This window comes from Trachemys scripta, chromosome 10 (assembly GCF_013100865.1).
Source record: "Trachemys scripta elegans isolate TJP31775 chromosome 10, CAS_Tse_1.0, whole genome shotgun sequence".
Classification (NCBI taxonomy): domain Eukaryota; kingdom Metazoa; phylum Chordata; order Testudines; family Emydidae; genus Trachemys; species Trachemys scripta.
In genome coordinates this window covers 28552482-28574349 of record NC_048307.1, presented here as the reverse complement: position 1 = coordinate 28574349, position 21868 = coordinate 28552482, and the positions used below count along the sequence as shown (strand labels likewise).

General features: G+C 41.4%; 1 protein-coding gene across 18 annotated transcripts in view; it reads left to right on the top strand.

Annotated features, from left to right (window-relative positions):
• The first annotated feature begins 3200 nt into the window (after window positions 1-3200).
• RBFOX1 (RNA binding fox-1 homolog 1) overlaps window positions 3201-21868 on the top strand; it is a 1522779-nt gene continuing 1504111 nt past the window's right edge. For 3 of the 18 annotated variants that reach the window (XM_034784118.1, XM_034784123.1, XM_034784115.1), the window contains exon 1: window positions 3219-4161. In XM_034784118.1, coding sequence (XP_034640009.1) covers window positions 4159-4161 — 3 coding nt within the window. In that variant the 5' untranslated portion in view covers window positions 3219-4158. Of the gene's footprint in view, window positions 4162-21868 lie in introns of all 18 variants that reach the window. The other 15 variants (XM_034784133.1, XM_034784119.1, XM_034784135.1 and 12 more) reach the window with 11 other exon arrangements.

Sequence of the window (21868 nt, the reverse complement as noted above, 5' to 3'; positions counted from 1 at the left end):
TATATGTTCCATTCTATATGCATCCGAAGAAGTGGGCTGTAGTCCACGAAAGCTTATGCTCTAATAAATTTGTTAGTCTCTAAGGTGCCACAAGTACTCCTGTTCTTCTTTTTGCGGATACAGACTAACACGGCTGTTACTCTGTAACTTAACACAGTAGTTCAGTTGGCCTCAGTGGGACTCCTCACACTTAAAGCATGTGCCAAACTGTTTGTAGGACTGAGGCCTTAAACTTTCTGATTTGTGAGTTCTGCTGTATTTGTACAATAGCAGTATGAGTAATCTTGTTAAATGAAATGTATTATGATCACTTACTAAATAACTTAGAAAAAGAACTTGAGTTCCTTTTTTGCGGATACAGACTAACACGGCTGCTACTATGAAACCTGATAAATAACTTAGCTTCTTTTATGGCCTCCATAACTATAATATCTGAGTGCCTCACAGTAATTTTTAATGTATTTATGCTTACAACACCCCTGTGAGGTAGGGAAGTACTGTTTCCCACAATTTACAGATGTATTACTGAGGCCGGGAGAGACAAAGACCTAGATCCTTAAATGTATTTAGGTACCTAAGTCTCATTGAAACCAGTCTTGAAATCAATGGGAGTTATGCACTTAAATAGCTGTAAGGATCTGAGCCTACGTGACCTGCCCAAGAACACATACAGGATATCTGTGGCAGAGTAGAGAACTGAACCTGAGCGTCCTAAAAGTCAACCTAGCATCCTAACCACTGGACTATCCTTTATTACTAATTATTATTTATTACTGGTATTACTATAGTGTCAGGAGCCCTAGTGATGGAGCTAGCCACTGTACCAAGCAACAAAAAGACAGCTCCTCTCCCAGAAAGTTTACTGTGTAAGTATAAGTAAAGAAATGACAGGTGTATACAGACAGATAGGGGAGAACAAAGAAATGAGACCATATTGGCCAGCAGGATAGTTTATTATACAGAACCTAAAGCTACTGATACTGAAGTCAAGAGCAAAACTCTAATTTCACTTCCATGGAAGCAGGATTGGCCCCATAGAACCTAATGACAAAACTCTAAAAACTTCAGTGGGACCAAGAATTTAGCTCATATTGCATGAGCATTTCTCATCAAATGGTAGTGTTGTGCACTGGCATTTAGCTTGCAATACCTATTTCGGTTTTGTCTTAGCATAAATATTCGTCCACATCACAAACCCATCAGAATAATCAGTAATAATTGATAAGAAGGGATGTGCAGAGGTAATATGGAAAATTAGTTACATTTAAGAGCCCCACTATGAAAAGAAAAACCGGTGGAGCACAAAAGAAATGCTACTGCTATATTTGCATGTATACTAAAGCTTCTTTGGACGTCACCTTCCTTTTCCTCATGACCATAATTAATATATATTTGTTAGATGTCTTGTACTGTCCAGTCATAACTCTGGATTAACCACCATAAAATATTTTGCAGCACTTTAAAAAACAAACATAACACTATAGTTCCAGCTATGTTTCTCTTTTGCACCATTAGATTCAGTATTTTGACTTTAGTGTGAGTTTTTGGGTACACAAGTAATGCAGGAGCCTCACAGACCTGATCTGCAACTGGATGCACCTGAAATCAATAAGGCTCTGCACAAGTGCTGGGATTTGCCTGCATAGATCAAGTTACAAGGTCAGGCCATACATTTTTAGAGAGCATATTTTAGTTATTTGGTACTCTGATCCTGAAAATGCACAGCTGAATAACTTTACAGATGTAAGTAGTCCCATTGAGTTAAAAAATGAGCCTTCAGATCATTAATTTGCCCCTGCTGCATGTCTGGCAGAAATAAATTAATTATTTCACACCTAGGAAATTGGATAAAATGCCTCAATTCCGCCAGCAGTTGTGCACTTGAATAAATGTAGACCCATGCCTAATTCCATTGAGTTCAGTGTTTACAGGATCAGGCCTATAATTTGGTCTTAAAGTAGCAGAAGGAACAGGTTATGTGCTGAATTGTTTACTAAGGCTCCAGTCCTGCAAATAAATAGGCATGTGTTTAACTTCACCTGTATGAGTAATCCCACTACAATCAATGGGACTACTTTACAGGGATAAATTTGGATATATGCCTTGATGACTGCAGTATTTACTTTTGACTTACTAGTGTAAGTGCTCAAAGTTCCCAGTAATTCTTTGCTGCTAACTTATTTTTAAAAAAGTCTTAGTTCTACTCCTGTTTCTGCACAGATAAAAAAAATATAGAGAGGGAGAGTATTCATATATTTTTATCTGGTGTGGTTTTAAATTATTCAAATGATTGTATTTTTTAAATTAGATCACATGGGACCTTCAAAATGTTAACTATTTTTCATTTTAATCTATATATTTAAATACAATGGGAATTGTCATTATATAAATCATCCCCAACCTCTCATAGGTGCCTATTATTAAACCATAACAACACTAATTTGCTAGAATCACACAGTGTGCAACACACAAACATTGGATAATTATACCAATTAAAACCTAACCTATTAAAACTGATAAATCACTATTTTTGACAGGTCCTGATGTTGTTTATTTGTCAAACTTTCTCGGAACTAGCTGCTGTCAGACCTGTTTAACAATAATTCATGGAGCTGGGGATGCTGCAATACCTCTTCTCATTAGTTCAGCATTAGAATTCCTCTAAGATTCGTTTTCCGAGGGAGGGAGGAAAATAGGCAAAGATCTCTCAGTATTGCCAAAGGCATCATTTTAATCAGCAACTTCCTAACTGTCACTTAAGTATTATTATTTGTCAGACAGGCAGCAGTTTCAAACCCTGCCTAGTTTTGCCATCGGAGCCCCGGTTTTAGGTTGGCTTTTTATCGAGCCCGCTTGTGACAACCCTTTGCAGGAAAAGTTGTAGCCATCTCTCTAGTGTAATAAGCCAGCAGCTGTGCCATCTCCTAGGCTAGTATCCATTTTACACTCGCTCCCTCCCTCTCCCCAAATGGTTTCTCTGCGTGATGGCAAGTAATGTGCTTCTGAACAGAGTGGAGTGTCCCTGCCCCCCACCCCACAGCCTCCCCACAACCCAGAGCCCCATGGGGCTAGTAGAGGGTCCCTCGATGGCTGAGCAGAGAGAGCCAGAGCAGAGTGCCGGGCGCTCGCATGCACCTGCCAATCCCGAGGTGCAGGCGTAACGGCGCGTGGAGGAGGGTGGGATGCTGGGCAGGGAGACCCGCTCGCCCCCTCCCAACGCCGGCCTCTTTGCTCTTGTTCGCCAGGGCTCTCCTCGCCGCGGCTGCTCGCGTGCGGCGCGGCTCGTGCAGCCGCCTGCTTCGCCCACCCCCGCGGCGGGCTTGAAGGTCACCTCGCTCCCTCTCCGGAGCCACTTTGCAGCGCTGGCTGGGGAGCAGCCGCGCCTCCCCCTGCTGCCTTGAGGCGAACCCGGCAACCCAAAGTCACCTGGCTCGAGTGGCTCCCGGGAAATCCCCCGACGCGGGGCTCGCCAGCTGGGGAGTGGGGTTCTCTGTAAGCTCTCCAGGCTCCTACGCAGGAGGAGGGAGGTTCCTCTGCGAGCTCCAGGCTCCTGTGTGAGGGAACCTCGTGCAAGCTCGAGGCTCACCTAGCGGGGAACCTCGCCGCGAGCTGCGCCAGGCTCCTGTTGCGAGCGCCAGCCTCCTCTCCAGGGATGGCTCGGCCAGCGTGAGGCGCGCGCTGGGGAGCTCGCCGCCAGCTGAAGGTTTCGCTTGCGAGCTCCCAGCTAGGGGACCGCTGCACAAGGTGCTCTCTCGCCTGCCCTTGCAAGCTCCTCCTCACCACCAGCTGCCCCGGACTCTCCTCGCGAGCTTGGGACTCCTCGTCAGGAATTTCTCTGCCAGCGTGAGGCTCGCACCCTGGACGGGCGCTTTGCCCGCTCGCGTTTGGCTGCAGCCCAAGTGACACTTGTGAGGGGGGAGGAGGAGGAAGGCCTCGGGGCTCGGAGAGGGGAACTCAGGATGCCCTGGTGAAGGCGGGAGAGAGCCGCCGCGTCCTTCCTGAGGGGAAGGGGCTCCGGGGGCCGGCCGGCAAGCGTCCCAGCTGCCCCTGGGCTCTCTCTACGCTGCCCGTGCTCAGGGGGTGCGAACTCTTTGCTTCTGAGCCGCTGCTGGACGGAGCGGCAGAGACACAATCCCCTTCAGCCTCCTACTTCTCTTTATGGTGAGTTGAGCCTTTGGTTGGAGGAGGGTGGTAGGGCGAAGGTGCCAGCCCCTGGTGCGCTGGGAAGCCCCCCTAGTTGGTCCTAGCAGCTCAGAGAGTTGTTTTGCTTTGCTGGGGGGTGGGGAATTGCTAAAGGAGGCCCCTGCGTTTTTAATCTGAAGCCATTCTTTCAAAGTGGCACTTCAGGGCAGGACCTTGTGGAGAATGTAGGGCTAGAGTCCCCTCCAGGTGCTCCCGCTCTGCCTTGGAAAGCCAAGTGCTGCAACAAATGGAAGGGATTTGTGTGCTCTGAAGTGTATGCTAAGTCAAATGCTGGTTTCCCTTCTTCTCCGTGTCCCACTCATGCATCCCATTTGCAATGATATCATGCTAGTATCTCCATTGCTGCTGGGGGGTCTGTGTTGTGCCTGTTTGACAGTGTATATGCTGGTAAGTATTTGATGTAGAAAAGTTACTGAAATATGGTTCAGGTAACAAGTTCCGAAATGTTTTTCATAGGCAGGTGTGTTCAAAGGAGAGGGAGGCAGATGCATACCCAGGCTGGAGACCTGGATTGGGTGAAACAGGGATCATGCCAATGAGATAAATGTATATGTGGAGGAAACTAAGGGAGTTAAGTGTGGGATGAGAAGGAGAGCAAAGCACATCACTGAATAACATCATTCACTTTTTTTAAACAAAGCAATCTATTAACACAGAGCATAATCCTAAATGCATGCTAATGTTTACCTAGCTTCTAGCTGTAGTTACAGGGGAGCTGAGCAAAAGTGGTGTGACTACAGCTAGCTTTTCTTATGAAAAATATCAGACAATATTACAGTGAAGGGAAGCTTCGGGCACAGAACCTATGACAGTTCAAAAAATGCAAAAATCCTCAAATCTGCTTTGAAATGAATTACTGATTTAAAGTCTGATTCTTCCAAATTATTCAAATTTGTGATGTGCAAAAGATTTTGTGAAAGCCTGCAACTTGTCATTTATCTGGTCCAGTTTATGAATATGGCAAAGTATGTCATTAGAATCTTATTAAGAAGCAGCAATTTAGTGATGACTAATTTAAACTGTAACAAAAACTCTGCTCATTCAGGGTAAATTAAGTTATAAAATGTAATAGACATAGAGGACAATGTCCTGAGAACTGAAGACTTTTCTTTTTAAATCTTGCCCTGGTGTACAGCTACAGGAATGGAAGATATTGAATGTTATTTACATTATTTAGGTGTAACAAAGGGTAAACCATTTTTGTACTATATTTAAAAGCTAGAACAAGATTTGTTGCTTTGGTAATAAAGACTGATAATACCAGTGTATGTCTGGAAAGAGTTTTAAAGCACCATGCTTCCTAAATATATTATCCCATAATAATTAACTCACAATCTAAAGTGAAGATGCTCTTGTTTTCATAAAATAAATATGATTTTGCAGGTTTGGAAATATGGTCCATTAAGGAGCTGTGAAAGTGTATTGCAAAGGTTAGGTAGAAACAAAGTGAAGGGCATTTTCAGTGTATGCTTCTCATAAGACACTGAATTTAACTTTAGCAAAGTGTATTAGATCACAGAAGAGAGCCCTTTAATTAGAACTATGGCAAACATATTAGGACAGCTCAAATTATGGTATTTCTACGTTTATTTAGTATTTCTCTTTACTTGGATGATTTGAAGTATTGATTTCTTGGGATACACTTTTATATTTAGTGTTTCTAATTACAGTCCCAGTCAGATGTCTAGCTGAAGACAGTGTCTTGTACAGGATTCAAAGGCTGGATAACAAGTTTCCTTTAAAATTTATTTATTCTGCTAAATACATCTGACAAGGGGTTTTGGTATTTTCTGAAATGAGGACTGTATTTATGCAACTTGCATTCCTTTTTAAGCTAAAATTTAACTTTGTTAGCAACAATACAGCTGACAAGTTCTGTGGTCAAATTCACAATATGTTGATAATTTTGATAATGCTTGTAACCATGGCACTTGCGGTCACTTGGTAATGGGGACATTTTTGTTTTCAGAAGCAGGTATCCTTAAGTACCAGAAATACTTGCAGAAGTCAGGTGTCACTGAGCAGACTGAATTCACTAATTCTTGGATTCATAAAATATGTACTTCTAGCAAAGAGTGCAAATGTAGAAATACAGGGGTAGATCCTCAGCTGGTATAAATGGTTATAGCTCCAGTAAAGGACCTATGATAATTCACAGCAGCTGAGGAGCTGCACCACAGTATGTATATTTAATTTTGTATTGACATGCACTAACTCAAACTGGAAAGTAGTGAGGTTACCTCTTGGGGAAAGCACTAAAGCAGTGGCTGCTGATGTTGTTTTGGAGATCCTCATCTCCATGCATCATGCCCCAACACAGTGGCACTTCTAACCTGTGCCCTGTCCATTCCCCTCTCTCCTCTGTCCTTTTCTGTTTTCTCTATCCCATTTCCCCACTTGATTCTTGCCGCTGTTCCATCCCTTGTTCCCCACAGACTTTTCCCCTTCCCCTCCGTTACTGGCCCTCTTGTCTCTCCTTCAGTCTGACAAGGATTCTCCATTTCCTGTCAGAGCCCACAGCTATTGCCATTGCTGCCAGCCACATCTTTTTTTTGTCCCTTCCCCAGCTACCTAGTACACAACACTGCTACCAGAAGCAGCAGGCAGTGCTACAGTGAGTATTGCTTTGTAATACCACTTGGGGAGAAGAGGCTAGGAGCTTCACACTTCAAAGGTCTTTCTGTGCCTACTTCTCCCCTGGGGGAGTTTAGTGCCTTCCCCAGATTAGGAACACTGCACTAAAGGGATTTGGTGTACACATTTATAATGTAAACCATTTCCTTTGTACATACTGGGTGTAGCTTTCTTTAAAGTACAACACAGTAGACACAGATTTATGCTTAATGTGGCAGAAAAGGTGAATATCAATTTACAAGTGTCCTTTTTCATTTAAAACAAACAAACAAACAAACAAACAACCTGTTAAATAAACCAAGAAGATCAAAAAGAATCTGCTCGGTTCAACTGATCACCAGAGAAGTTCATACACCATCTTGAGAAGGTTTATTGCTAAAGCCTTTTCTTCAGATTAGCTTTAGAGGAAGCCTGGGATTTCCACAATTTAAACCTGGTGTTGGTAGATATGTTAAGGTGCAGTGGGGATTATAAGACTGACTCAAAGAAAGGTGAAAATATGTACAACTTTGTAGATGGAGGACTTTTTTTTAAATACACTATAAGTAGATATTTTCAAATGGACTTATTTTCACTGCAAAAGTATGTGGCATGATGTCGATCTGTTTGTGATTTGTATACAGCATACATTGCTGATTGCTAGTGCATGTTACTCGGCACTTACACATCACTGTATATCTTTGAGTTTTCCCATTGCCGCCAGCAAACACTGGCCTGGCAGTAAGTACACATGTGAACTGAATAGGCGTTCCAGTAAATATTCATTCTTCTCTCTAAATGTGGGAACTTAAAATTTGACACAGTAGATGAGACCATTGATCCATCCAGTCAGGGTCTGCCCCTTAGCTAATGATCCTGTTGCAGCAACCCCATCCTTCCTAAGGAAGCCTGGTATTTGGGCAGTGTTGCAGTCAGAGGCTGAGGATTGTGGTGATGTTGGTAGCAGTGTGCATGTGTATGACTGGGAACACATTTTTGATCTTCACGTGCAGTCAATCTTCCGATTCAAGACATAAAAAAAGTTGAGTAAATCCACCCCGATGTAATTTCAGTTACATCAGACTGGCTCCATTTGCATATTACTGTAGACTCTGATCCTGCAAGCTCTTCATGTATGACACTCCCAATGACGTTAGGAGTCCAACATCTGAATGGCTTGACGGATTGAGCCCTTCCTTAGCACAATTATGAATGTTACTTGTGGTTGCAACTGGGCTAATAGTGGGGAAATTATTCATATTCATCTTGGTGAATCATACATGAAAATAAGGCTTAAATGGGATTTAACTGGAGTATCAGCCTTGTTCTGGCCCTCTGCACAGGTAAATTTCACTCTAGAAGAATCATAGCCCAAATGAGTTGTTCAGGAACCACTACTGCTGGGAAAAGTTAGTTTGTCCAAACCAGGGAAAGATAAAAGGGCTAAACTTGGAGAAATAATTAACAGTAACTAATACATCATGCTTTAGCCTTTAAACGATGCAGCCGATTTTCAAATCCAGCCACAGTATTTTGCATGGTGACCTCCTGCAGTACTAAATTCCCAAGTATGAATTAAATAGTCTGTTTTCTTTTGCTCTACATTTTCTGTCCTCTTATATTTCAGTGAGTCTCCACCTGTTCTCTCAAGCGTTGGTGCTGATCAGTGTGTGCAGACCCTTGCTTGAGGAACTTAACTGACTTCAGTGGGGGCACTGGGCATTGACCAGGGTCTGCCTGTGTGGATTCAGTTGTAAAATGCAGGCCTTCATCCTGGGTCAGGAGAGAAAGAAATGACTGATAATTATTAAAGGCAGAATACCTTAAAGAGACACAGTTAACCAGAGAACCGTGTTTGTCTGAAAATTTAGTACCTACTGTAGTTGCAATTAACCACTAATATTGCTATAGCTGAAAGAAGTTTATCAAGGGAAGAATATTTTTCTCATTTTCATTCTATTTACTGTGTGTGTGGATAGTTTCACTGTTCAGTTGGTTGCCACTTGTACTTTCTGCCATAGGATGACTTCACTCCCATGAAGTACTACAAAGAGAGTTCATATGCATGCTTTTCCTCCTGTCCCTGAAATACGATGTTTACCAGTAGCATCATTGAAGCTGAAACTGAAGAGATTGGAGGCAGGGGTGTGCACAATGAGAGAAAAATGAAGAGGATTGTGAGTTAGTATTTTAGGTGGTAGAATTCTATATAAGCTTGGTCCTGAGACTACTGAAGTCAATCTCAAAGCTCCCCTGGATTCAGTGGTGTGGTATCAGGCCATATATGAACAATACCAGAGAGCAGGAAAAAACACTTCTGTTTCCCTAAGAAATTATTAGGGAGGTATTTGATTGCTTTCCTTTTTAATTCTCAACTTATTGTTTAAGGGATGTTCTATCAGGAATTTGAATTAATTGAAATTAGTTCAATTTAAAAAAAAAATCAACTTGACTTTCCCTAATAATAATCTTAATAACAAGGATAATCTTATTTTTTTTAGAATATGTATTTTTAAAACCATTTCAGTATGCATGGTTTTCAATTTCAGTATGGTTTAGTTAATGGTTTTCCCTAGTCTTCCCCTTCCCCTCTTGATCATAGTACTGTCTTCCTATTTTGAATATGTGCAAAATTACAACTTAATGTAAATAAGACCATTGTATTTGTATCTATTAAGTTGATGTGTTCAATAATGAATGTATTCCAAAAGGAAATTGTATTTGACACAGGAAAATACTTTTGGGATACTGGGATTTCAGCGTGGTGCATAACAGGAGTACTAAGTATCAGAGGGGTAGCCGTGTTAGTCTGTATCCAAAAAAAAACAAGGAGGAGTTCAGTGGCACCTTAAAGACAGATTTATTTGAGCATAAGCTTTCATGGGTAAAATACCCACTTCTTCAGATGCATGGAGTCTGAATCACATATAAAGATTCTGAAGGACACACAGAAATGGTTGCCTGTGATACACAGTTTGGACTTAAGTTAGATAGCTGACAACATCAACCACAAAAAGAAAATGCCTGTCATACTTCAAAATTTGCATTTTTGCAAGTTTAATTAAATATCTTTCACTTAAGCTACAGTTCCCTTAATTTATTTAAAAGAGAACTGTATAGAAGCCTATCAGAAGTAAGAGTTTGTGACATTCCAATGACTATTCAAAGGATACCTGAGAGTTTATGAAATACTTGTTTTAAAACAATTTGGTTATATAATGGAAAAATCTGTTAATACCATATTTTTTTTACAAATAAGCATACAAGTTAGCAAATATGATAACTTTGAAGAAATAGCCTTAACTCTACCCCCTGTGTTCATTAAAACAAAACTCTTCTCCATTTTATGGTTTACAATACTGTCTTAAGTTATGTGATAGGCTATTTCTCAAACAGTAATAATATGTAACATTTTTGGAACTTTGGATACACATGTGTGCCTAAAATAACCTTTGATCCCAAATAGCAATATTGTATTGAAATGCATATGTTCAAAGGTGCAGAGTTAAAGATGTGCATTCACACTAAACTATCAAATTGACTGACATTTTAGTGCTTAACTGTGCTACCATAGCATTTTGCATTAATTTAAGGTGTTGGGTGGGAATAGGCTTGTATCTGTCTTCCTGTGTGTATGTTTTTGTGGGGCAGGGGGTAAGATGGGGAAGGAGTAAACAAAATATTTCTTTTTTTAGTTGGTCAAGACCAGCTAGTGCCCATTAATAAGACTAGTAAATCAGTTCATTTTAGATATAATAGGGAGTAGTAGGAAGAGGGCATTAGTACTCCATGCTAAGTTGGTGTTTGACTGTATCTACATATTCCCCTCATAACATGATTTGAAGGTCTTAGGATACATATACACTGTGCAAAAAACCCTGCGGCAGTGAGTCTTGGAACCCAGATCAACTGACTCAGGCTCGTGCTACGGAGCTAAAGATAGTAGTGTCGACATTCTGGCTCAGGGTGGAGAGCAGGCTCTTAGACCCTCCCTGCTTGCTGGGTCTCCGAGCCTGGGTTCCAGCCCAAATGGGAACAGCTACATCACTATTTTTAGCCCTGTAACGTGAGCCTAAGTCAGTTGATGTGAGATCTGAGAATCATTGCCGTGTTTTTGTTTTTTGCAGTTTGAATAATTTTCAATTATTTTTTTTAAATAAAAATAAACTGTATTTGAGAATGGTGGAGGTACAACAAGAAGGCTGACTAGTGGGCCAGAAGTTGGCGGTTGAGGCCAACTTTCAACAAATGCAAACTTCTCAAGCTGCACAATGCATATCCTTTGTACCTATTCTCTAGTGCACAACTCCTGACACACATACAAATGTGTATATATATAAAAATCATAGAAATGTAGGGCTTGAAGGGACCTTGAGAGATGAAGTCCAACCCCCTGTGCTGAGGCAGGACCAAGTATACCTAGACTATTCCTGACAGGCCTCATCTTAAAAGCCTCCAATGGCAGAGATTCCACAACCTCCCCTGGAAGCTTATTCCAGAATTTACTTACTCTTATAATTAGAAAGTTTTTCCTGATATCAAAACTGAATCTCCCTTCTTACAGATTAAGCCCATTATATCTTCTCCTACCTTTAGTGGAGATGGAGACAATTGATCACCATCCTAATCTTTATTTTGGTATCCAGTAGTTTACAAAAGAGGAAACACACACAAAAGTTAGGTATTTAACAGTGTATGGATACATTGGGCATGTTCATTATCCAGTTTTCAGAATGTTTTTCTCTTTATTAAATCAAAATATATTTTTGTAAAATGAGGTGTGATATCTCACATTGAGAAATCTCATGACACATTTCAAATGACATATTTCAAACATTAGTTATTTTTCATTCTCTTCTTACTCAAAAATAGTTCAGTGGATTTTGCTCAGTTTACCCTAGAATATTCAGCTATGGTTTCAGATTCAAGATGGAAAATTTCAAACCCCCCCCCCCCATGTATGTTTTTTTTTGGAAAGTCTTTGCATGTGAAAATATGTGGGTGAGGATTTCGGTGGAGGTTTTTGATGGGAAATATTTGCCAAACTAAAACAGCCACAATGCTTGTGTTCAATTACTTTGACTGAGTGTGCAAGTGTAGAAAAAAATCCATAATCCTTTTGGATAAGTGTATCTGGGTTTGAAATTTCATATCAAATAATGTTGTACAAACGGTGTGTTGTTCTGAAAATAATTTACCATGTGCAGTATGTTTGCTGTGTATGCCATTGTTTCCTAAAATGTCTACTATAAATATGTGTTGGAAGGTGTGCTGCCCCCCAGCGTTCTATAATGGTGAATTTGGATGTGATGCAATTTTCTGGATATAGAGATATTTCTTGCAAAGGTAGATGCTAATATAAATAGGAGACATTTTTTTAACTGTCACAATACCTTTTGCTCTAAGGTTATTTTGCTCCTCTCTGCTATCTTTCCAACCTCTTGATTCTTGATAACACCTCCTGTGACTTGAAGCAGCAGTTTATCTCCATAGTCATAAACAGTAAATAACCATGTGGTCACTCAAACCAACTTGACCTGCCTCTGGCAATAAGACTGGAATAATGTTATCTATAGCAGTCACTCTTGGTTTCTTTAGCCTAATTCATCTTTTGAGATGCAGTAGCTTACAGAAGAGTAAACATAAATAGAAAAATGTTAGCCATTTAACAGCATCACTCAAGTTCTGCAAAAAACAAATACAAACAGACAAAATCAAATTGGTAAAGGTGTATTATGAGATTTGCAATACACTCATTTTGTATTCAATTTAAAATACATTTCTTGGTAGTTAAATAAACTTGTTTAGATTTTTTTTTAATCAAAACTATTCCAGTGTTGTGTTTAAACTGAACTGTTTGGTAACTGCAGGTAAAGTAACAGGCAGTTGGATATTGACCCCTTACGGGGGCAACGGACCTATATCATCTGAACTGTCTAGAAGAGTGCTGGACAGTGCAGAACGCATGTTTCGGGCAAAATTTGGGACTGGGAGTATATTGGGGTTACCCTGTAAGTAGTAACCCCCAGGCTGGTGGAAGCCAGTGTGTGTGGCTGGTTTTGCTGATAGGCTGCTGGGGTCAGACTTGGTGGACCAGGACTGCAACTATGCATAGACACTTGGTGTTACCTGCATGCTGTTTGTGAGTACCCCAGGTTGGGAGCTACAACAGCAAGGCATTTTCAGGCTCCCAAGGTTTCAGGACTGGTAGTGACACAATCCTTCGTTGGTCTGGATTCACCCCAGAACATGGCACAGCAATACACAAAAATGTATATTATTGTTTGTTTAAAATGCATTGATCAATAGCTATTATGTGGATGTGATAGGGAGTTGACCCCACACAAGTGTAGAAAGGGTTCATCTCAGCAGAAAGCAGGGAAGGTGAGTCCTCTGAGTGGCCCAGAGAGGCTGCGAGAGGCGCAGCCAGTCAGAGAGAGGCTGCAAGGAGCAGCCGTGATTGGTCCAACAGGTTCACATAAAAGGAGCTGCAGGGCAGAGCAGAGGTCAGTCACTGCTGAGAGCCCAACGGGTGAGGATTGTGTCTCTAGCACAGGGGTGGACAAACTTTTTGGCCCAAGGGCCACGTCTGGGTATGGAAAGTGTATGGTGGGCCATGAATGATCACAAAATTGGGGGTTGGGGTGTGGGAGGGGTTGTGGGCTCTGGCTGGGGGTGCAGGTTCTGGGGTGGGGCCAGAAATGAGTTCAGGGTACAAGAGTGGGCTCTGGGCTGGGGGGGGGGGTTGGGGGACAACGGGGGGGGGTGAGGGCTCTGGCTGGGGTTGCAGGCTCTGGGGTGGGGCTGGGGATGAGGGGTTGGAGGTGCAGGAGGGTGCTCTGGACTGGAACTGAGGAGTTTAGAGGGCAGGAGAGTGATCAGGGCTGTGGCAGGGGTATGGGGCCAGAAAGTGAGGCAGGGGTGCAGGCTCTATGCAGTGCTTACCTTAAGCAGCTCCCAGAAGCAGTGGCATGTCCCTCTCTGCCTCCTACATGGATGCGCGGCCAGGCTTCTCTGAGCGTTGCCCCATCTGCAGGCGCTGCCCCTGCAGCTCCTATTGGCCACGGTTCCTGGCCAACAAGAGCTGTGGGGGCCACGGGCAGCATGTGGAGCCCCCTGGTTGCCCCTATGCATTGGAGTCGGAGGGGGGGATATGCCACTGCTTCTGGGAGCTGACATGCGCAGGGCGGGGCCAAGCCCCGACACTGCTCCCCAGTTGGAGCGCCAGAGCAGGGCAAGCCCCGGACCCTGGTCCCCGGCGGGAGCTTGAAGGCCTGATTAAAACATCTGGAGGACCGGACGTGGCCCCCAAGCCATACAGTAGTTTGCCCACCCCTGCCGTAGCAGGCTAAAGAAAAACTAGCACCATGGACAGGTCAGTTGATGGCAGGGACCATGGGAGCAAGAGAGAGAGGTCCTGGTTGCTTCCAGGGACTAAGCAGCTTAATGCCCTGTAGTGAGGGTGAAGAAGGTGCTGGGGCCATGAGGAAGTGGCCCAGGGGATCGTAGCAGCGATGAGAGGAACTAGAGGCGTGGCAGGAGGCTGCTATCCACAGGGTACCTGGGCTGGGACCCAGAATAGTGGGCGGGCCCAGGTCTCCCCTACTCGATGCTGGGGAAATGGCATGATTATTAGCCTAAGACACTAACCTCCGGAAGGGGGGAACACAGCTGGTGACACAGCTGGAGGGCTAAGTCACGAAGAGGATGCTGCGGTTCCGGCAGCTCAGAGGGGGGCTGTAGGTAGCATCAGGGATGGAGTGACGATGTACAGACAGTCGGCGGGATGTTGACCTCAAGCTAATCCCCAGAGTGACCAGGAGGAGGCCCCAGTCCAGTGGTGAGTGATGTGCCCTGTGACAGTGGACATGAAGGATACAACCTATTGCAAGAGATATGAGCATTATTACAGCAGTTAAGGGTCTGTCAACACTTAATGTTGTTAACCCTTATTTCAACTCTGGCCCAAATAGATGATCTGCCTCCTGCAGAACAGAAGCCAGTGTGAATATCTCCATAAGAATTTGGTTTTTCTTGCAGGTTTCCATAATGTAGTGTCTAAATGTTTATTGTTGGAGGGGTGAGGTGTCCCCCGCACTCAGACTCTAAGATGTAACACTTTACTTAGCTCAATGTTGAAGCTTAACATTCAAAATACAAGTTCAGGAATAACTTTGAAAACAAATAAATAACATTCACAAATTCTGAAATAGTTGTTTTGCTATGAGTGTAAAAAATACTGTTGTAATTCCAATAGTATTTAGTACAGTCATTTTTTAGAATTAGAATTTCAGACTTCAGATGTATGATTTGAGTAATTGTTTTCAGGTATCTAGGGGAGTGTGTGTGGAAGAATTATTTCACATGCAAAGAGATTACAATGCACATATGCAAAAGGTGTAGGCTTCAGCTGGGAGGCGCTTACCACAGGCGTCTCCTGGCCTGTGGTGCAGCAGGGCTCAGGCAAGCTGCCTGCATGCCCGTGGCCCCACGCTGCTCCTGGAAGCAGCTGGCTGCTAGCACACCTCTGTGGCCCCTGGGACGAGGGGGATAGCATGTCTCCATGCAATGCCCATGCCTGCAAGTGCCATCCCCAGCCAATGGGAGCTGTGGGGATGGTGCTGGGGGCTGGGGTAGTGCATGGAGGTGCCACCCCCTCTGCCAGGAGCCGCAGAGACATGTTAGCAGCCAGCCACTTCTGGGAGCGGCATGTGGCCACGGCATGCAGGCAGCTGCCTGAGTGCCCTGCTGCACTGCGGGATGTTTAGCAGCCCGGAGTTGGAGATTGCTGCCTATGATTTATTTTTGCAGGGCCCCCCTTGAACCAGGGCCCTGGGCTGCAGTCCCTAAAGCCCCTGCCTTAATCCGGTCCTGGTTGTGAATGTCCTCCTTTCACACATAGATTATTGGTTTGGTTATTTACTTTGCTCCAGTTGAAGACTCCTATGTGATACCTCTAACTTTCAAATCCTTGCTGTGCTTTCAACATTTGTGTTTCAAAATGTTTTCTTTATTAATTGTACAGTGATTTTTTTTATCTTGGGACTGAATCACTGGCTGTAACAAATTTGTAAGTATTTCATCGGAAGTGGGAGTATTCTGAAGAATTCATCCCCATTCTACTCCCAGATAAATCAATAATAATTATAATTCCATTGTCAGTTGGAGCAACATCAGGATTTAGTTGAGTTGTGTGAAGTGAATCATTGAGTGTTAAAATAAATAAAGCTCTAGGCACTACAATGAGCAAGTGGATCACATTGTTTTGTATAAAGCTAGTGGTAAAGTCATGTGGGCTTTGATATTTAGAAGACCATCTTTCACTCCTCCTGTTACAATCTGTCACTTTCAATAAATTAACTGACAAATCAGCATTTCTCTGAATGTACCAATGTGAACATGCACTATAGTTATGTTAATATTTACTGGCTTTTCTTTCCTTATGAGCATGCATCAATATTCAGCAAATGCTGGAGTTTGTGCCTAAAACTTTTTTTATCAATAGTAAATGTACATAAGTTCTTGTTTTCCTTTCCTGCTATGTGTTAACTCAAAGCTTTTGTAGTCAATGTGGTAATGCTTTTTTTTTAATTATTATTTGAATTAAACCCACCTTTTCTTCAACCCCACTGAAATCTTACTAGGCACTTCTTTGCATATTTAGGCATCTAAATACCTTTAAAAATCTGGCCCTAAATCCTTAGACATTGTTTTGATATGCAGGTATTTATAGCACATCAGTGGCCCAACAAGTTCTGTAGCATTCTCTTTGTGGAGGTAATGAAAAAGAGGCTGGCATCATAATATGCATCGTGAGTAGCATGCTAAACACTGATTATGATCAATAACCACTTTTATTGTTCCTACTGTTAAAATAATTCTGCAGGATAATGCACAAGTTTTGTACTGTAATAGATTCTAATAAACATTTCCTTATACATTTTAATAAAGTTTAATGTAGCAACAAGAGATTTATGTGATATGGCACAAAAGAATAAAAGCATACAGTAAAATAATGTCAAATGTTTAAATAAATAGGCCTACACTATTAGTGTTGCAATTAAAGGAATCAGTAATTTTTACCATGAGTCTAACACATCTTCCTCTTGGCTCCTGGGAGTCTACAGTGAGGTCACATTTTCCTAAAAATTAGATGATTTGTGCTTTGGAAGTGCAAGTAATGTATTCTAATACTAAGAAGTCTCTTATTAAATTCAGGCATGTGGCTACCGTGTATGCTATGTCAGCTATGCACACCACTATCTACAGAAGCAAAAGGCTTCCCAGCTCAGATTTTTTCCAAAAATTACCCCTTTTTCAAGAATAGTGAAACTGATAGAGCTAACTTTAGATTGTTTTCCATTCAGAATTACTTCCACTTGGAAGTTCCATACTGAGCAAAACATTGGATTTTTGTTGACATGTCAACCATTGTGGTATGTATATTTCCTAAATGTGGCCTTTTGTCAGCTCTGATTTTCCTATTTGTTTCTCCATGTTTCTGGGATTACGGAGCTAAAAGTAGCAATTAATGCAGTTTTATTTTTGTTAATATCATAGCCATCTAGGTATATTAAAGCTACAGTCCAGCAAAGATTGGGGGTGGGGGAAGTTTAGCATGAGGCCATTCAGTATTTTGAGATATGAAATGACTACTGTACTGAAGACACAAAAATACAGAAGGCTTTGAATATGGCTCCTAACTTTCTTGAGCATAGACATCAGTGGTGGTAGTATGGGGAAATTAACACAATGGAAGATTACTTTGGAAAAAAAAAACAGACTGGACAAAGAAACACAGGGTAAAAGAAATGCTGCTTGCAAAATAATTCCTGACAACTGCATTATACACAAAAAATTATTGAGTTGGAGAAGCCATGATTTGTTAAACTGTCTATTAGAATTGACAGAATGGGAAGGAAACATTGAAAGAACAGAATCAGTGTTTTTGATACCAATAGCTAAAATTTACTTCTGAAATAATATCCGTGCATCTTTGCTGAATGGTACTGTCATATGTAGTTTTTGCATATACTGAACATATTAACTGCAATTATTTGCCTATATATCATGTTATTCATTTGTTTTCTCTCTCAAATTATAGATTATTTTGTATTCATTAGGAAACCCACATTTGTAGAGATGCATGGTAGGTTTTAAAACCGTAATGTGTGAAAGTAAATACCAGACACCAGCAAACTCCAGCTACATAAAAATAACCAGTTAGCAAGAAAAACAATACAGTACAAAAACTTTCCATCCCTCAAATACTGACAAAAGCCTGATATCTCTAGCACTAAAAACTAATGCTTTAAATCTGTTGTGCAGCACACAGTAGGAAACATGAGTGGAAACTTCTGTATCAATGTATGTAAGTCCTGACCTGAAGGAAACAGTTTTATGGGGGGTTGGTGATGGATCTGTGTCCGTGACCAGGCAGTAGTTGGCCACTTCAAATGTAATTGTCAGCTTACTAGATGTCAGTGGTAAGGTAGTTGGAGTGACCTCATCCCAACCACCACTACAGACTGGACTGATGACCAATTCGTTCCCCAGTGCTTACTAGGGAGTTACAGCTTTTGATCGTCTTGCATTGGACTACGTTGCACTGTAGTTGGTGCTTTTTCTGGCTTGCCACGTAAAGGTATCCTATTTTACTGAAACAAACAAACAAAAATAACAGAGCCTGATTCTCATTCACATAAAGGCTTCTTTACACAGTCAAAGTTGTGCAGACGGGTTTTAGTGCAAATGAGTATCAGACCCATGTTTTGTAATGCTGAAAGGTGGAGTAAGATTTTTTTCCTTTTTAAGAAAAAGAATGAGCTATAGTAACAAGTGAGTGGTACCTCCTCAAACATCTGCCATGTGAAAATCTGCATGAAAATAAATCAATGTGTGTAGTACTCTATCAAGAAAATATGAATAAATCCAAATTTCTAAAGAGGATGATGCTACAGCATGCTAAATTTTTTTTCAAAGGAGACAATGGACCTAATTCTTTTCCTGTTCAAATGAATGGCTGTTTTACCATTGATTGCAGTGGAAGCAGGATTAAATTTGATTTTAGGAAGAATTGTTAGTATATTTTTTGGTTTCACATGTGAGAATATATTTGTAGTTGTTCAGGGACTACTAATTAAATTGCAAAACAGATCAAAATGATGCCCCACCTACAATTAATGTTGCATATTAGACTAATAGGAGCTTTGTGACAAGCTTTAATAATATAGTACTAGCTTTAATAATGTAGTACTGACCATTGAAATATAAAGCATACTAGTAGAGCCAAGATAGGAAACCTGTGAGTTAAATGACAAATTCTCTACTTTAGGCCCACAACATTATGCATTTTAGGGATTAGCAACATAAACTGTATTCGATCATTACTGATTCATTGTTAAATGTGCATATTTCAATACTGTTCCAGGGTTACAATGATGTGTGTTCTTTTTCAGTTGCTTAAGTAAATAATTTTATTTCAACATGAGAAGTTTACTTTATCACCAGTCAAAAAGAACTTCGATCAATTATTCTGCAGCTGTCTTCCCAATAGAAATTGCGAGGGTTTCAAACTTGCAGCAACTTTTTCACCCACTAGTGATGGTTATTGTCAATCTGAGTACCTTTTGGGTGACATTGAAAGGACACAAGAAGGTCTGAGTTTCATCTAAAAAGGTTAACTTTTGTAATAAAACAAACAAAAACCCCACATCATTTGGTCATTTGATTTCCTTTTCAGCTTTACTTGAAAAGGTCCCCAAAGTGGCCCTGGTAGTACTAGATACAGCTGCAGAGCTGCGTTTCTTTTCTGTCACCTAAATCAATGGGAAACCAAAAATGACTATAAAAATCAGGAAAATGATTTATTGCTGGGTTGTTTTTAATCTTCTTGCTTCTCTCTTCCATTCCAAGTGCTGCCACTACACATAGGAACATTTCTTAGAGGAGTGTGAGGAAATTAAGGGCCGTCAACTTGAGGTGATCTACACTGCTGTGGGGGAAGCCAGTTTAGTATTTCCTTTCTGATTTCTCAACTCCTGATATCAGTGGGATTGCTGTGGAGGCAGACTGTTGTGGTTTGGAATGGGGTGGGTGAATGAATTTGGGCGAGGATAGAAACCGTGATTCCTCAGGTTGATCAAGGAGTGGCTTTGACAGGCACTAAAGGAAGTCCTTTTTGGTATGTCTTTTCTGGTGGACTAGCTGTGTGGCAAGCTCAGGATTCTAGTGGTGTGGAGTTTGAGACTTAAAGGATATCTGACCCTGTTAGAGGAGGTGAGAATCCCTATTCCTCTTCCAGGTTTTGTATATGCAAATGTTTTATACATTAGAACTTAACTAATTTACTAAAACTGGCTCCAAGTAAGGAAATAGAAAGGGAATTCTGAATGACTCTTAGAATGTTGTACTGTTGTGACTTGACATTTCAGCACACATGATCCTTTCTCACATGGTGTTGTAACGTTTCTGACTGTTTTAAGTTCTGCATGCAGTGCCATATACATCTCCGGACAGGCAGCGGGAAAATAGCATTGAAATCCCCCCAAATTCTCTTACACGTTGGGTATGATGGTTGAACAGATAAGCTGGGCAATGGTGTGGCTGCTTTTGAAGTATGGTGTGTGTGTGTGTGTGTGTGTGTTTTCAATTCCCATATGGGTCTTTTATAATTTACTTGCTGACTTTTGCTTGCAATTCTGTTGACGCCATCTGTTGTGTACAGAGGCGTGTGACCACTGTGCTCTGCTTTTGTTTGGGCCAATGGTCTTCTTTCTAACTCAGTTCCCTGACTAGCTGCTGGGCCAGTGGGCATTTGCTTTTGGAGTGTTACTCACTGTCCTTGTCTGCATTGCTTTAGGGCCCAGTTATCACCTTCTCCCTGTAGTTGGCATACCTTTTAGTTGGAAGGAAGAACCCATAGTTGTGTGGCTAAGGCACATGGAGCCAGAAAAGATGGGTTTTGTTGACGCTACTTCTGTGTTTTAGTTTCTCCATCTGTAAAATGGAAATATTTACCTACTTCTCCTATGTGTTGGGAGGCTAAGCTAATTAACCTTTGTAAAGTATCCTAAATATACATAGCACTGTGGTATATATTTTCATATGTTTTAAAAATAGTAGAATAAAACGGGCGGTATTAAAAACACTGTGCAAATTACAAAGAATGACAGTCAGAGTGTTAAGTATAAGATTATTACTCCAAGCCCACCAGTGATGATTGCCTGGGATGTACTGTGCCTGTTGGTGAACTTCAGTACTGGTCACTTAAGCCGTAATTAGAGACCTATTTGGACTCTGCCATTCCTCTTTATTTTGCTTGTATGGAATTTTTTTCCTATCCTGATGGGCATTTGTAACCTTTCTGATAGCTACCATGATCTGAATGTGTATCTTAGGGCTGGTAACTATTTTAATTGTGACCTATTTATTTAGGTGCACTTCCTCACAGTTAGACCATCACAAGACTCATGTAAATGAATTTGAATGAGAGAAACATCCCATTCAGCATAAAATGCTACATACATCCCTTTCCCCCAGTTCTTCAACCTAAGTCAATTTACCTGACCAATAGAGTGAACTTCAACAACCATACCTACTCATACACATTGCTGAATTCTGAATCAAAGTATTATTCTAAGTTTAAGTATTATTTGATAGTCATATACAAAACAGTGTTATAGAGAGGATGAATTAAGTGCTCCTCTTTACCCTTTCACACAATTAAAAAAAAAAGGAGCTATTCAGGGAAATTATTAAAGCAGTGAATTTATAACTGTGAAAGGGAAATATGTTTTTCAGCAACATAATTAACCTGTGGAACTCTTTGCCATACTATACCATGGAGGCCAAGAGGATCACAGAGTTATTATTAAGGGATTGGATGATGATATAAATTAGTATTAGAGGGGTAGCCGTGTTAGTCTGAATTTGAAAAAAGCAACAGAGGGTCCTGTGGCACCTTTAAGACTAACAGAAGTATTGGAGCATAAGCTTTCGTGGGTGAATGCCCACTTCATCAGTCTTGCGTCTGATGAAGTGGGCATTCACC